This window comes from Artemia franciscana, chromosome 20, assembly GCF_032884065.1.
Source record: "Artemia franciscana chromosome 20, ASM3288406v1, whole genome shotgun sequence".
Lineage (NCBI taxonomy): Eukaryota > Metazoa > Arthropoda > Branchiopoda > Anostraca > Artemiidae > Artemia > Artemia franciscana.
In genome coordinates, this window is record NC_088882.1 from 23,509,244 (window position 1) to 23,526,530 (window position 17,287).

Below are 17,287 nucleotides of genomic sequence, written 5' to 3' on the forward strand. Positions count from 1 at the left end.
ACAATATCAAATTACGGCCGTTCGAAACCTGCTTTTTGAAGGGATTCTTGACAGTTGGCATATGACAAATACGTATGCCTGATTGGTGGGTTCAGAGTTATTCTCCTGCATTTTTTTTCTTTTCTTTTTTAAGTACTGAGTGCGTCCAAAATGAAAGGGGAAAGAAAAGATAATAAAATGTTGATTTAAAAGAAAAGAAAACATAAAATATGAAGTCCATACCGTCTCAATATCCGACTCGTCCATTTCTTGTTTCTTGAGCTCAGCGACGACACCTTCCCTAAATTGAAGAAACCAGCCACGAGATTCCTTCTCTAAAATCGATATCAATAGAGGCATAGCTTGCTTCACTGAATTACGACAAAACAGTCTTAAGTCGATTTCCAGGCCAGAAGGAGTCGTAAATGTATAAGGTACTGGAGGTACTCTATCTTGCGGTGCCACAGACAACCTATCCTGAGACGTCGTGCCGAGTTGGTCGACCATGAAGCGACATAACGAGTCTAAATCGTCTTCTTCTGATGGCTAAAACACACAAACAAAAATCATTAACCGTTTCAAACTGTTACGAGGGAATTTTAAGAGAATAGGGTTTAAGAAAGTTACATCAAAAAGAAGAAAGAATTGGCATTATCCACCTGTATCACTTTTCTTCTCATGTCCCATATTATTATTTTTTTTTTTTTTTCACACTGTGCGACTGCATGGTCTTTCTCAATTATCTTTTTATTTTCTTATACAACCTGTGTCCCTATTAACAGAAACGTTTTGTGTTAATGTGAAACAAATCTATTTTTTCCTTTGTCTCAAGGGATTTCCGATTAAACTATTTTCCTTAAGAAAAAAAAATACAACGTTTACTCAGAAAATCAGTGTTGACAAAAAACAAATTGCCTTTTCGAAAAAAAACATTTTTGAAGTGATTTTGCGTTTAAACTCACACATTAAACAACAGTAAATATAATCCGGTTGGGTTTCACAATGGTAATTGTGTCGACGAACTATTAATACCTAGATAAATAGGTTAAAAAAAGGGATTTGAAACTGGCGCTGGGTGTTGCAAGACACCCAATTATCCATTAGCTAAGAGTCTCCTTTTCTTATTTTGTAAATTTACTTTTTCTTTTCGTAAACCTTCGTAACTTTGGTTTTCGCGAATTCCTTTTCCTTTTCGTAAATTTCTTATGATTACTTGATCGATTCTTTCTTTAATCGCGAAGTTGAGTCAGCTACGGCTTTCTGGTCAGGATGATAAACATTATAAGATTACAAATTTATGTAATTTGAAAGTTGTGATTCCAAGTTATATCTTTGTTATTTCTCGGCAAACAATTACCATATCAGGATTTAAGAGGGTTTCACCTCTATGTATAACTTCTACTCAGTTATACCTGTGGACATGCACTCCCACCCGACTGCCAGGCAAGATAGTCGCAGGTACCTTCAAATAATACCACGGATATTGGGAGTAATCCTAATTATAAGATTTTTCATGTTTTAGACTACAGTGGTTAGCCTGTAACTATAGCCTATAGCTATTCTCACTTTAATAGCAATGTAAACAACCCTCATACCGATAGTTTTATATTGATTTCAACAACCAGCATATGCAGTGACGCTGCTTATTCACTTTGCCATAGCGTTATAATTCTGCAGTGAGAGCTAGAACATGGAACACAATGAAAGAATATAGAGTACCATAAAAAGTCATCAATCTATTCCAAGTTTGATATGAAGAGATGCTTCAAGTGGTCTAAATTTACAGCGAGATCCCTGAAATTTCCCTGATCAACCATGGAGTAAAACAAGTATGAACACCGCCACCGATACTCGTTATCGTTGCTATTACCATTAACGATAACTTAACTTCAGTATTGGCTGGATAGTGGATCAGGCAATAGTGACATACCAACGAGTTGATGTGCTTCCAGATTTTGCTCTAGCACAAATCAATTACGTAAACAATGTAGCCCTATTCACTGACTCAGTCGCCAATACACAAAAGATGGTCATATATGTTGCCAACCATATTAGCCCTCTCGGTCACATGATAAACACAGCCAAAACTAAATACATGAGGAAGGACTTGAGTAAAATTAGAGCCCAGGGAGATTCAGCTTCGAATTGGATTGACAAGCAGCAGTTTTCACCCCACTGAGGAAAGTCTTGTGGAATAGACACCAATTTCTTTGCAATAAAATCAAGGCTACGTAACAATAGTCAGATCAGTATTATTGTATGAAAGCAAACCTTGGACCAATAAAGCCACTGATTCGTAGGCTTTATAGTGCTGCCACCGATTCGCTTTTCCAATGACACTAGAGATGTGCCATTTGGACTGACATTCACTTTAGCCCATGTCAACTGCTTTCATTCAACACGCTCAAAATTTTCTTTTCGATAGTGACCCCCTCATATGAGGTCTGGGGATTATTGGCAGGGGTTCCGGTTGCAAATTTATAATTTTAATTAATTAAACGCATTTTGGCTTTAGAATTCGTGATCACAGATTCCTATGGAGAATCCTGGGTCTCTAATCTCCTCTCTGATAAAGTCTCGAATAAAGAGATGACAAAACGACACTTTCTACCTTACGACGTAGTATAAATTAAAAAAACAAATGCCAACTCACCTGGTTTGGCCTCGTATTCCAACGGCCAAAAGAATATTTTACAAAGAAAAATTAACCTCCGTTTCTCATAAGCCCTGAAAAAAGCAACCTAGGAGCCAAAGGAAAACCTTACTGTTGATTTCAACTTCAATCTAAAACATAGAGACACATAGACCGATCTAAAACACATATATATATAGACATATATTTCGCCCAGATGGAAAAAGATGAGACCGGTTATACACTGTCACCATCTTGATTGAAGAAAAATTGAAATTGGCGACTCTATTCATCAACGAGAGCTTATAAAGCCTGTGTCCTATAACAGCACAAGCAAGTAATTCAACAACGGGGTATTCCTGCAGCAGATTCAACGACCATTGTTAGCAGAAAATACAAATTAAATAGAATAAATTTTTGGTAACTGCTTGGTAAGGACTCAGAACTACCTCAAAGCTATGGAGGAACCTTATGATTTAACCTCTTGAGCAAGAAAAAATTGAATGAATAGAAGCAACAGTATCCGCAGAACCATGATAGCTGATTCTATTTCTCAGCATTTATCTGTTTTATTGACAAATTTAGTTCCAATCTCGGATGAATTTCAAAAACTTAATAGCTTTTCAGCAATTGAAGTTGAGCTCAAACTCAAGAATTAGCAAACGCAACATGTAGATACTGTTTCATTGTGTTTCGAATTGTCCGTTTAAAAAAGTTTCATTTACTAGTAAAAATTTATGAGGCCAAAACGGATACAAAAACATGGTCAAGGATCCTTTGGTAACACAAAAAAAAAATGATTATACGCATAAAATTTGTTAAGATATAATTAAATTATTACTGAATAACTGAATACGCATAAACTACTACCAAATACGGTGCAAAGAGTACAGAGCACACATGGTAACATTAAAATTTAATTGATAATGCACAAAGTTTGTTTTGACCTAAGAGATACAGAGGCATACCTTAGACTGGAAGTAATCACAATGAAAACTTTAGCTTTTCATTGCTTCGGGTAAACGAAACATTACAAGCATAAAGTTTACTGCTATAAAAATACTTACAGGACAAATAAGTTCAGCAACGAGAAACCGGGATCTTTCATCACTCAATTTCGATGCAAGATTCGGTGAATGCAAGGATGGGATTCCAAAAAGAGCATCTAGAAAAGATAATGGTGGTTTTTCAAAGGATAAAAACCGTATCGAAAATCGAGTAAATTTCCCCATTCTTTAAACAGTTCCATTGCGTAATTCAGCAATTCATTAAAAACAAAATTAAATATTTAATCTATTATGTAAACTCTCTGAGACTCATATAGTCTATTAAAAATGTGGTTTGACCTCAAACAAAATGCTATACAAATGATTCTTTCACTACCCAACAAAAAAATATGAGTTAATTCCAAATCCGAAAAGTTTGCCGCTCTAGCTCTTTCACAAATCCGAGTTGTTTTTTTTTTTAGGTTGAATGTAAATTCTTTGAATGTAAAGAACATCGTCCTGAAAAGACAATTCTGAATTTAGGAAGTCGTTTGAGGGTTTGATTTAACATCCCTACATACATCAGAACATTACAGCAATTTGGATTGGGGATAGAGAGGGTGAGATAGTCAATGAGGCAAATTTGAGTAAATAAAAGTCTGACTTTTTGAAGATCGTCCACGAGTTTCCAAGTATTTTCGCGTGTCCGATTCTTTTTTTTAAAATTCTACTTTCTAACTGATGCTGGTAAAGGTTTTCGGCAGATACAGAGGTAGATTTGAGGTACAAGAATTACGATTGTCCTGGAGTAGAATAAGATTTTACGCGTCAAATACTTAAGACAGACTGCGTACTTAAAAGCTTGGATGAACCTCAGTATGAACTAGACCACGGGGCCCCTCCTTGTATCTAGATGGCTAGGTACAGGAATTCTATTTTGCCAAAAACTACGATTGTCCCAGGGTAGAATAAGATTTCACACGTCAAATACGTAAAACAGATTGCGTACTTAAAAGCTTGGATGAACCTGAGTGTGAACTAGATGGCGGGGCCCCTATAAATCGTTTACCTTGGGAGAAGTGCATAACGTACGCGGATAACTGCACCAAATACGTCGACTATGTGAAGCGAAGATATATATGCCCTTTCATAGCACTTGACGGGTCTTTATCTGGACCCTCAATCAAAGACGTGACGCATGGGAGGAGGAGCAGGTCTAAAAGCTGTCCTAAGATCAGCATCCAACCGCAGATGCCTTGTTTAGCAAAAAAGATGATTTCCTTAGCAACCCAGAAAACAAGCAGGCAATCATCAGCATGCTGTCCGACTACCTTAATGATTCGGGATGTAAAGTGTACCAGTCACCAGCCGATGCTAACCTGCTGATTGTGATGTTTGCGGTCGAGTCGGCAGAAGGCCAATCCACTCATATGGACTTACTAGTCCTTTTACTGTATTACACGAAGCGAGTATGTAAACCGATATTTTTTCCTTCCTAATCAAAGTCACGGAAAAATGGAAGCCGTCTATGGGATATATTGGAAGCTAAATGCAACTTGGTGACACCCTTTACAACCAAATTCTTTTCCTCCATGTCTTTCTCGGATTCGATTTGACATCGCGAGTTTATGGCATAGGAAAATCTACACCACTGAACAACGCGAAAAAGAAGAAAAAATTCCAGAATATCCGGACTATTCCTAGATTCAGCTTCTACAAAAGACGACATTAGAAAAGCTGGAGAGAAGGTCATGCTTATCTTATTTAAGGCTGCAGAAAGTGAAGTCTTGACAAGGTCCACTAAAGGAAATTCCTCAAAAAAGTTGGAAGTTATGAGAAGCATGTAGAGGCAAAAACACTCCGACAAACAAGCGATGTCTGCAAGTATCATTCGCTTCGAGCACACGTCCAAGTACAAGCGTGAAAACATATTGAGTTTCGACTATATCCTTTGGAGCTTGGCTGATTGGGTGGAAAGGAGAATTACGACCTGTGTATTCAGAGAGATCACCGGCACCGCCTTCTCTTTTCTCGGTGTTTCACTGTAATTGCAAGAGCCAGTGTTCGACACTGCAATGTTCTTGCAAAAAATGGCTTAAAATGTATCTGAATTGTAAAGGAACAAACTGTTCTAATTGCGAAACATTTGGTGCCGGAAACCTCGAAGACGATTGTAGCAAAGAAGGAGATCAGATTTTTGAATAGCTTCGCCACTATCCAATGAATCTCGGTGTTACTGTGATTTTTATCTGCCTTCTGTAATTGAGCTCTGAGTTGGAATTAGTGTTTCGTCTCACTAAGGGAAGCTCTTTGACAGAATGTGCTTTTTTGTTGTTGTTGCCAAATATGCGTTTCAACCTCCTCTTCGTTCTTACTCACTTTCACAAAACTAAGGTTCCCGGCATACTGGACTTTATCTGGACCCAGTGTTGGCTGTTATTAAGGCGTAAGGCTGCAAATGTTTGATCATAGGCCAAGTTTAATATACACCTGCAGGCTGAACCTCTCCCCCAACCTCACTCTATCTTAAAGCTTTAATCCCCAAACAGTTCTTTTGCCTTTAAAAATTTACTCTCATGTTCATCAGCAATAAAGAAGAGCGTAGAAATGACCTATCTAATCAAATCTGCTGCTCAGCTCAATCAACATTTTTACCTCAATCTTAAATTCAACCTCAAAAGACTCAAATTTGTCAAAGGGCTAGAGCGACAAACTTTTTTTGGATTTAGAATCAGCACACATTTTTTGGTTCGGTAGTGAAAGAATCATTTGTATAGCAATTTGTTTGAGATTGACCTCTTTTTTTCACAAGTTTCCTAAACTAATTAAATAAAAAAACAAGTTTTTTTAAATAAAAGTAAGGAGCGACATTCAAACTTAAAACTAACAGAAATTACTCCGTATATGAAAGAAGCTTTTCCTTCTCAACGCCCCGCTCTTTACGCTAAAGTTTGACTCTTTCTCTTAGTTCTACATTTTAAAACAGTAAAAAACTTTAGCGTAAAGAGCGGGGTGTTGAGAAGGAAAAGCCTCTTTCATATACGGAGTAATTTGTGTTCGTTTTAAGTTTTAATGTCGCTCCTTACTTTCATTTAAAAAAACTTGTTTTTTTTTATTCAATTTCTGAACGTTTTTGAATCAATGCCTGTTTTGATTTTGGCTATCCACAGAGGAATAATTAAAACGAAATTTGTATATTTTTTTTTTTTTGGCTAAATGGCTTTCTCATAATTTTGATCGAATGATTTTGAGAAAAAAAGAGCGGGGGAGGAAGCCTAGTTGCCCTCCTATTTTCGGTTAATTAAACAGACAACTAGAACTTTTAATTCTTTACGAATCTTTTTATAAGTAAAAGATATACTTAACTTCTAAATTAGCTTACGTAAAGAACTTTTGTATTCTCATGTTTTTATTACATATATGAGGGGTTCGCCCCCTCGTCAGTACCTCGCTCTATACACTAAAGCTTAAATTTTGTCCCAATTCATTAAGAATGACCCCTGAATCACAAAAGCCACAGAATAAATAGTTGAAATTACTAAAAATATTTAGCGTAAAGAGCGAGGTATTAGGAGGAGGTGAGCCTCTCATATGGGTAATAATCTATGTTCGTTTTAATTTTTAATGCCGCTGCTTACTTCCAGCTGAAAAAAAAACTTTTTCATATGTATTTTTTCATTGTTTTTTTTTAAGTAATGCCAGTAAATCCTGCGCACCCTTCATGGAAATTTTCTTCCCCCATGACAAATTCCTCGGTGGAAAGTTCCCCCAGCATATCCCCCTCTTCTCAACCCCTGTCTCCAACCAAAAAATCCTCCTGAAAACGCCTGTACACTTCCCAATAACCATTAGTGTATGTAAGCACTGGTCAAAGTTTTGAACTTGTAACCCCTCCCACGGGGATTGTGGGGGAGTAAGTCTTCCCCAAAGACATAGTTATAAGGTTTTTCGACTACGCTCAATAAAATGGCTATCTAAGAATTTTGATCCGTTGACTTTGGGAAAATAATCAGCGTGGGAGGGGGACTAGGTGCCCTCCAATTTTTTTTTTGGTCACTTAAAAAGGGCACTAGAAATTTCATTTCCGTTATAATGAGCCCTCTCGCAACATTCTAGGACAAATGGGTCGATACGATCACCCCTGGAAAAAAAAAAAAAAAAAAAAAAAAAAAAAAAAAAAAAAAAAAAAAAAAAAAAAAAAACACGCATCCGTGATCTGCCTTCTGGCAAAAAAATGTAAAATTCCACATTTTTGCAGATAGGAGCTTGAAACTTCTACAGTAGGGTTCTCTGATACACTGAATCTGATGGTGTGATTATCGTTAAGATTCTATGACTTTTAGGGGGTGTTTCCCCCTATTTTCTAAAATAATGCAAATTTTCTCCGGCTCGTAACTTTTGATGGGTAAGACTAAACTTGATGAAACTTATATATTTAAAATCTGCATTAAAATGCGATTCTTTTGATGTAGCTATTGGTACCAAAATTCCATTTTTTAGAGTTTTGGTTACTATTGAGCCGGGTCGCTCCTTACTACAGTTCGTTACCACGAACTGTTTGATAACCATATTTGTATGCAGCGATTTGCGTGCAGCGATATGGCGAGCAATCAAACATAAAAAGGAGGCACTTGCCTCTTCCTACATACTCCGAGATCTAAGCATACATTATTTTCTATTAGACCTCGTGTTATTATGGATATATGTATGTGTTTATTTTATACCCATTGTACAAAAAGGAAAATTATAAAGTACAATTAAAATAGAGAGAAGAAAAGACATTCTCAAAAAACAACAAACATTATGCCCAAACATTAAAAAAGACATTTTGCCATCTATAGCCGGTTTGCATACTGAGCATATGAGCGTTAAGCACACATAGCTTATCACATGGATCTGACAAACTATCGTTTCTTATGAGGTACGAGTTATGGGTCCACGGTGGGACTCGCAGCATAAACTTAGCATATCTAAAAAATTCACTCTTCATTCTAAAACGATCAGATTCTCTAAATATTCGCTTAAACGGCACTAAATAATAAATATGCGGCATGGCTAAAATATGGTACTCTTGAAATTCTTGTAAGAGTACCATAAACTCTTACAAGAATTTCCGAATCGAATTTGGAATTTATAATCACGCCATAAGAACGACGAATTTTACTCTCCATATTTTCCAACATTAGTAACTTAGTTTTCTTAATATTCTTACAAATTGGGAGACCAAAGTATCTCAACTTATCACAGAGTTTAACTTCAGTACCATTCAAATCCATAGTTGCGTCACCAACTCTAGTCGCACCTAACTCATTGAAAATCAAGACTTCACATTTTGTTGCATTTAGGGAGAGCCAAATTTCACGGTAATTTTCGGAAAATTGAGGAAAAACAATTTTCTAGCCCGCTGACTCTACTAACATTAAAAACATCATCTGCATAGCAAAGTATCGATAAATCAATACCTTTGTAAATGCAACAGGAAGAGAGTTGGCAATGAGATAGCAACATTGCGTTATTATACACTGTGGGTGAAATACTAGAACCCTGACTAATCCCAATAACATTTAGCATTTCATTAGTCAAAACATTATTTCAAGGAATCCTTATTATAGATTTCATATGGCGGTACATGTAAAGAACAGGCCTAACAAAATTTCGCGATACTCCACGGCTCAAAGCTCTCACTCACTGCTTGAGGACGAAAAACCGAGTCAAACGGTTTGCTAATATCACAAGTTCCAATTGCTAGGGTTCCATTAGATTCATCAGCATCGTCAATATATTGCATAAACATTTTAGAGCATGGAAACATCCGAGCTTAGGCTGGAATCCAGACTGATAGGAAGGCATATTGCAAGTAGAACGTAGACTATTAATTAGAAGCAATTCAAAAAACTTAGCAAAAAGACTTGAAACAGTAATAAGCATGTACGACGAACAATCATACGGATTGATCCCTTTTTTATGGATCATTGAAACAGGACCTAAACAAAAAGAATCTGGAACTACAACCACAGCAAAAAATTATTTGGTAAAGCAAAGAAAAATAACAAATAAACTTATAAGACGCATTTCGAAAATGAAGCTTTCAAAATGCGTCTTATAAGTTTTTGTATAAGGTCACTTACATCTTGGGTACTAATTACAAAGGCACCTGACCCGGGAGTAAGCAGTGGATCATTTGAGAGAGAAAATATAATTTAATTTAAAATTTCTTTCACAGCATGGTTGCCGAATTTGCATTTTACGTCACAAATAGCACTAGCATATATATATATATATATATATATATATATATATATATATATATATATATATATATATATATATATATATATATATATATATATATATATATATATATATATATATATATATATAAATATATATCTATATATGTCGAAATAACTTGATCTTCGCGTCAAACATAACCCATTGTACACAATACATAAAAAAGGTTAGTCAAAACTTAGTTAAAAAGCCAAAAATAAAAATAAATAGATAACAATAAAATTAGTGACTTGCTTTCCTGGCAATTATACAACTCAACAAAACTCTTCCTATATCTATCACGTTCAGCAGGTATGGGAGTAAGTTTGGGGAGTTTTTGGAATTTTATACGGGACCGTTTGTTGCGGGCAGGAAGGTGGAGTTCAGGGATGATGGAATGTAATCGGGGAACAGACAGGGTCTTGGTACCGAAACGAAGGCACAGGAGGTTCCTTCTCTCGGCCAACATGGCGAGCTTGAACATATCTAGTAGATAATAATATGGAACCTTCCTTCACCATTCATGATTTTAAGTGAAATGCCACAAGAAAACCGAAATGCTACACTGGACAAGCGAACTCTAGTATTGGCCGAATAAAAGAACAGTTAAGCTGGGGAAGATCCTCAGGTGGGCACGAGAACTTTTTCTAAAGTTTTAGAAGGGAAACTGAACGGAAAGCTTGTTTGAGGATGTTTTAAACATGGGCATCCCTCTTCAAGTCAGCAGTAATTGTTACCCCAAGTAGTTTAATAAATATGACAGAGATTTTGTGAGGAAAGGGTTTGTGAAAAAAGGAGATGGTTTCAAAAAAAACTGTCGTAACTGACGATTTGTTATCGTTAACTTTGATCTTTGACAAAGAACTCTCCTTAGTGAAATCGTCAAGTAATGTCATAATTGAGATTTTAATATTCCCTCGGCAAAACTCACGTGCATACAGATCGTCCACATACATTCGTCACTCTGTGTGGTCAGTCATGAGGCTATTAACCATCATAAGGGGCCCCACAGGGTTCCCTGGAGGACCCACAAAAGATAGGAAGAGGATCAGAATAATCATTTTTATATTTAAGCACTTGAGAACGATTTTGTTAAAAACGAGGCGACAATTCTAACTAGAAAGGGACTCACTTGAAAATCCGTCAGCAGTTTATTTGCAAGGTTATAGTGGTCAATTAGGCCGAATGCTTTCTGGATATCAATTAATAAAAGAGTAAACCAAGTATCAGGTTTCCAAGGTTTTTAAGAATGGTGTCAAAAAGACTAACAAGGTAATGTGAAGTAGATGTCTCCTTCATGTTTCCAAACTGTTGTAAGTCAATAAGTTCAATAAAGGTAATTAGCTAGGAAACCCTCGTACATTATAGACAAAACTAGGGTCTAGGTGATTGGTCACAATCCAGTAAAATCGCTCAGAATTCCAATCTTTTGGATTTCGTTAAAAATACTCACGTTTGTTGATAGTTTATCAGGGAATGCTTTAATTAGATTAATTAGTACATCAAAGGGACAAATACAAGTTTTTTCAGTTTCTGTATTTTTTCTATTATATGTTTTGCTGAAATTTCCAGGATTTTATCTTTTGAAGTTTCAGGGTTTAGATGGTTTTCCGCGAGAGGAGGGATATGATTATTACGGTGTTTATTAAGCTCATTGGCTGTCTGTTCAGGCGGCTCATCCAAAGAAAATCAAGGTTCTTGCACGAGCGACCCCCTATTTCTTTCACTTTATTAAACGAATTGCTGAGGTTTCCTCTGTTTTAAGCAATTTAATTCCTTCTTACCATAACAAGAAGCAGCAGGACATATTTCTTTCATTATTTGTTTACGGAGGGTTAAGGCATCCTCTTTCTTTCCATGGCGAAGAAGTTTTAGTTTCAATTGGATTAGTCCTTCTACTTTTCATTAATATATCTGAGGAGCATACCTTCTCTCTGGGAAACATTTCTGGTAATTTGCCATTAATTATTTATCACTTAATAAAATTTTAATTTTCTCACATCTCTTAGAATCGGGTTCAGCAAACTCCTTCTTAAAATGTGAATACCATTTTCACTCACTAATAATAGCTTATAACTAAATACAAAGAGATGAAATTTAGACTACGAAGGAAACTGCATCTTAAACCTTTCCCCTCCCCTCCCCCCAACAGGAAAAGCTTCGCGTAACTGCTCAACTTTTTATTCTTTTGAAAACAAGAAACTTTTTACATCCCTGGTTATGAAAAAGAAACCATTAAATTATAAAACAAAAACTGACATAGAGAACTTACCAAAAATCATGCGAAATCCCGTGCGTAGAGATTGTACAGATGAAAGCAAACTAAAAACATTGCCATCTATTCTATTCCGAGCTTCCACTACAATTAGTCTTGCTGCAAATGCTATGTCATTGACAAAGGACTCAGCTGTCCTTACTTTGCCTTTTTGAAGCAACGGACTCAACTTCCAAACATGATTTTGCCCCGAAAAATTTGAGCTTTCTACGTTGAAAACCCTAAAATAAATCAAAGTTGATACCATAGGTTTTAAATCATAAGGAAAATATTTGGATACATAGTAGGAATAGAAGTGTTGTCGCCTTTTTGAGAAACCTTTTACAAAAGCGTGACACCCACCCTACCCCCCATGCTTTTGGACCTGAGTGAGCTCTAGTGAAGAAAGCATTAAGACATGTTGCAAATAGAAAAAGAATTATCAAATTGATTGTTCTACTATAAGCTCACTGACACTTCTCTATTGTCAGCAATATCGTTGCTGCTGTATTTCATCGTTTGGTTTTAACAAATATAAAACAAGTGGTTTCAAGCAAAAATATTTAGTTTAAATTTGGGACATTAAAAAAGCTTCAGCGTAACAAATCTGAACTACAACTTGAAAAACCGAAAGGCCTATTATAGCACTGCCGGAAAAGGATAACATCACTGAAAATTTGAAAAAAAAAAATCTTCTTAAAAACAGATGGCGACGCATAGGATTTGTAATTTGCCCTTTTGGTGGCTGATTTTTATCCATAATATGAGGTGGCACAGATATCTCAGGTATTTTAGGTAGTCAGAAATAATCTTAGGTTGAAACAAAGAAAAAATGGTTCCGAGTGGACACAAACAAAAACTAACTGTAGAATAAAAATCAATCCTACAGTAAAAGTTTAATAGCCCCCCAGCCACTAAAGCCAAAAAAGAAAGAAAATAAAGAAAGGAAAACCATTAAAAAATCAGGGTTAAAAGTGTCAGAAGAAGCACAATGAAACTTTCATAAGGCAGACAGTGCCTTAACGAGGCCTTAAACCAAAAAAAAAAATACGAATCGGGAGAAAGTGAAAAATATTAATAGTGCTAATTCAAAGTCACACATGTACAATTCGACTTGTTATTCATACCGAACATAAGGCAAACACACAAAAAAAATAAGATAAAGGAGATTCTGGAACTAAATAGAAAAGCTTAAAAAGTAAAGAAAGAAAGCTGTTTAAGAATAAACTACTACTACTACTACTAATAACTCACTGCAGCACCAGGCCGCCTGAGGCCAACACAGCTACGCACGCTCCTCCTCCAACCTAATCTATTTAAAGCCTCCCTCTTTACACCCTCCCAGGAAGTTCCCATTTCCTTTAAATCTTTATTTATGACATCCTCCCAACCCAGACAAGGACGACCTGCTTTCCGTGTAGCCCCAGACGGTTGGCCAAAAAGGAAAATCTTCGGTAATCTGTCATCCTTCATCCGTAGAACGTGGCCTAGCCATCTCAATCTTTCTTTCATTATAGCCCTAGAAAGCGGGATTGAACCACACTTTTCGTACAACCTACTGTTTGAAATACGGTCAGTCAGCCGGGTACCCCGAACAATCCGTAGGCAATTTCTCTGAAAAACATCTAGTAAATTTTCATCTGCTTTTCGGAGTGCCCATGCTTCAGAGCCATATTTGACCACTGTCATCACTGTAGCTTCCAATATTCTAATCTTGGTTTGTAGACTTATCTTTCTATTCTTCCAAACTTTTTTTAACTGTGAAAAAACACCCTGAGCCTTAGCTATTCTAGTTTTAATATATTCACTGCTCCCACCATCTTTACTAATAATACTACCAAGGTAACTGAAGCTCCCGACCTGATCAATCTTTTCGTTACCTAATGTCACCTGTTCATCTTCACTTATTCCTAGCCTTAGTGACTTAGTCTTCTTAACATTAATTTTCAAGCCTATTTTAGCAACCTGAACTTGCAAAACCTCCAAATTCATTCATTTTGCTCACGCCTTCATCTAATATGCTTAAATCATCAGCATAATCTAAGTCCAGGAGCGTTCTTCCTCCCCATTTGATTCCATGGTCTCCAATCGCCTTTCCTGTGCTCCTTAAGACAAAGTCCATCAAAATGATCCATATAAAGGGGGATAGAACACAACCCTGCTTAACTCCTGATTTAATACAAAACCAGTTGCTATCCTCATTTCCTACCTTAACCGCAGCAGTATTATTCTCGTACATAGCATAAATCGCTTTAATGTATTTTTCTGGTATACCATATAACGATAAGACCTTTGTTAACGCTCTTCTATCAACGGAATCGAAAGTTTGCTCATAATCGATAAAACTGAGGACCAAAGGTGTTTGACAACGAAGGGACTTCTCAATTATTAACCTAAGAGTGAAAACATGGTCGACACATCCTCTACCTTTTCTAAAACCGCATTGTGCTTCCCTTAGAACTTTGTCTACAGCATGCTAATGCCTCGATAATTACGACACACACTCTTGCCACCTTTCTTATACAGTGGTTTAATTAAGGTTTTCCTAAAATCATTGAGTACTTCCCCTTTTTCAAAAATCATGTTCATAATCTTCAGTAGCTTATTCCTAACCTCAGAGCCACCATATTTAAGAAACTCATTAATCATACTATCAGCACCTGGGGCCTTATTATTTTTTAATCCTTTTAGTACTGTCGCTAATTCTTCCTCACTAAATAAATCTTCCTTCACATCCAAGGTATCACAAACTTTTTCATTTTCATCTATATCTTTTCCTGCAACTGTATCTCGGTTTAACACATTCTCAAAATGTTCCACCCATCTTTCTTTAACTTTTTCCTTATCACTAATTGTGGCCCCATTTCTATCTTTAACTGGGACTAGTCCGGATTGGCTACTCCCTTTCAATTTATTAACATGCCAGTATAATATTTTACTATTATGCCGTCTAGTCGCATCTTCCAGATCCTCAGCAATTTTATCCATGGCCTACATTTCACATCTCTTTAGTTCATATTTTAATGCTTTCTCCACTTTCTTTACATTCCTTTTGTTTTAATACGACCTATCACTCAGATAATTCTTATACAAACACCTTCTACTCTCTATTAAACCTAAAGCTTTTTCACTAATATTCCTAGTTGCAGTCCTTGCACTCTTCCCAAGGACACCATCAGCAACTTCACAAATTGTTTTTCTGAAATTATTCCATCCATCTTCGACAATGTCAAATTTTAAACTCTCAAGTTTAGTATTCAACTGTTCCTGGAAGTTTTTTCTCAAATTTTCATCCTAGAGTCTACCAACATCATAACTTTCCGGCAGGGAGTTACCCTTCCGAAATTTTAGCTTTAAATTAACCTTAGACACAACTAGATGGTGATCTTTACGTTTAACATCAATAACAGCACTCATATACACCCTAGTATCTTGTATGGGTCCTGCTAGCCTTCTGTTTACAATAACATAATCAATAAGGTTTGCTGTCTTACCATCACGTGAATACCATGTCAACTTATGGGTAATTTTTTGACCAGACACCGTATTCGTTATAACTAGGTTGTTATACCTACAAAATTGCAAAAGCCTATAGCCATTACTGTTTCTTTTTCCTACACCAAATTTACCTAGGCTAGGATACCATCTATCCCTATTTCTACCAACCTGGGCATTAAAATCTCCTAGCAAAAACACCATATTTCTACCTGGTACCCTGTCTATTTGCTCCTGTAATTGTAAGTAAAATTCATCTGAGTCACTAGTATCTCCATCAGTTGGTTCAACAGGGGCATATACTACTATAACTGATACCCTGAACTTTTTAGTCATAAAATGAGCAACTAGTATTCTATTATTAATACCTTCCCAGCCTAAACAAGACTTAGCAGCTTCCTTATTCATCATGAGCCCTACTCCCTGTCTATGTACCCCATCCTTTCCGCCTGAGTAAACAAATTCTATGTCACCTAAACTCATGCTTCCTACCCCTGGGGACTACTGAGAAAAAATTGGGGGCATGGACTTCTAAAATGGAAAAAAAGTTTTTTTGATTGGTTTTAAACTTATTTGGCCAAGGCGACCCAAGTTTAAAAAAAAAATGAATAAAAGGCTTAATCAGTTTGAAAATTACAGCCTTAATTCATCGGGTTAAGAGAAACCTAAATGCGTTGATACAAATTAAGTCCAAAAAATGGGGAGAACAAACTTTTCTTTTTTCCAGACACAGATGTGGTAAGGCACTGATGGGCTTTCCTGATCGACTTTGAATTTACATTTAGACAACGGTCAAGAGCCTCAACAAAAAAAAATAAAAAATAGGTTGTATCGATTTGAAACGACGGAAAATAGGAGCAGTATTATTCTGGGTCTCTTCTACCACCCAACATAGTATATCGAGCATACAGTCAAGCGTTACTAGTTCTTGAAATATACTTTGGTTTAGGCGTGCTTATATGAAAGCTATAAAATAATCCATATGTGCAGAAATAACACAACTTCAAGGTGTAGCAATATGAATTTACAACGATACAAAACTAAATTAAAGCAAACAGAATCTATAAAAGTATAAACTTGTATTTAACAATGGCTGTATAGATTCGTGACGCATAAATACGGCCTAAAATTTGTTTTTTTCTTGACAGGTTAGGTTTCTGATTTCGATTTCTGAGGGTTTTTCAAATAATGCCGGAAATAACCCTTTCATTAAACGGTTTTTCACGGAAATCTCCCCCGACCCCTCAGAGGAAAGGTGCTCCCACTGAAAATTCCCCCATGGAGAATTTCTTCCGCGGGAAAATCCTCCAGTTTTTCCAGAACAATTCCAACCAAGCTGAAAATTTCCCCCCCGAACATCATCAGATGTAAAACTGAGTTTCCAAAAAAAATAAGAGAAGTAAAAAGAATTTCGCATAAAAATCCTGGCGGATTCCTCCCCTGTAAAATTTTTTCAGGAAATTTCACCCCCCGGAAACTTCCCTCCCTACAGAAATTTCTCGCCGTGGAAAACCTCCTCCCCTGAAAAATGTCTATACTTCCCAGTAACAAATTTTATGCGTAAATAGTTGACAAAAGGGGAGTACGAGGGGGGCTAGCTGCCCTCGAATCTTTTTGGTCACATAAGAAGGACACTATAACTTTTAATGTCCATTCAAATGATCCCTTGGT

The 17,287-nt window shown here is 36.4% G+C and overlaps 1 protein-coding gene across 4 annotated transcripts in view; it reads right to left on the reverse strand.

Annotated features, from left to right (window-relative positions):
- The window catches only part of LOC136039927 (uncharacterized), a 125,033-nt gene that overhangs the window by 93,319 nt on the left and 14,427 nt on the right, over nucleotides 1-17,287 (reverse strand). For all 4 annotated transcript variants that reach the window (XM_065723913.1, XM_065723915.1, XM_065723912.1 and 1 more), the window contains 3 exons: nucleotides 12,140-12,363; nucleotides 3,679-3,776; nucleotides 223-525 (listed from right to left, as the gene is read on the reverse strand). In XM_065723913.1, the coding sequence (XP_065579985.1) occupies nucleotides 223-525; nucleotides 3,679-3,776; nucleotides 12,140-12,363 (625 nt within the window). The remainder of the gene's footprint in view (nucleotides 1-222; nucleotides 526-3,678; nucleotides 3,777-12,139; nucleotides 12,364-17,287) is intronic.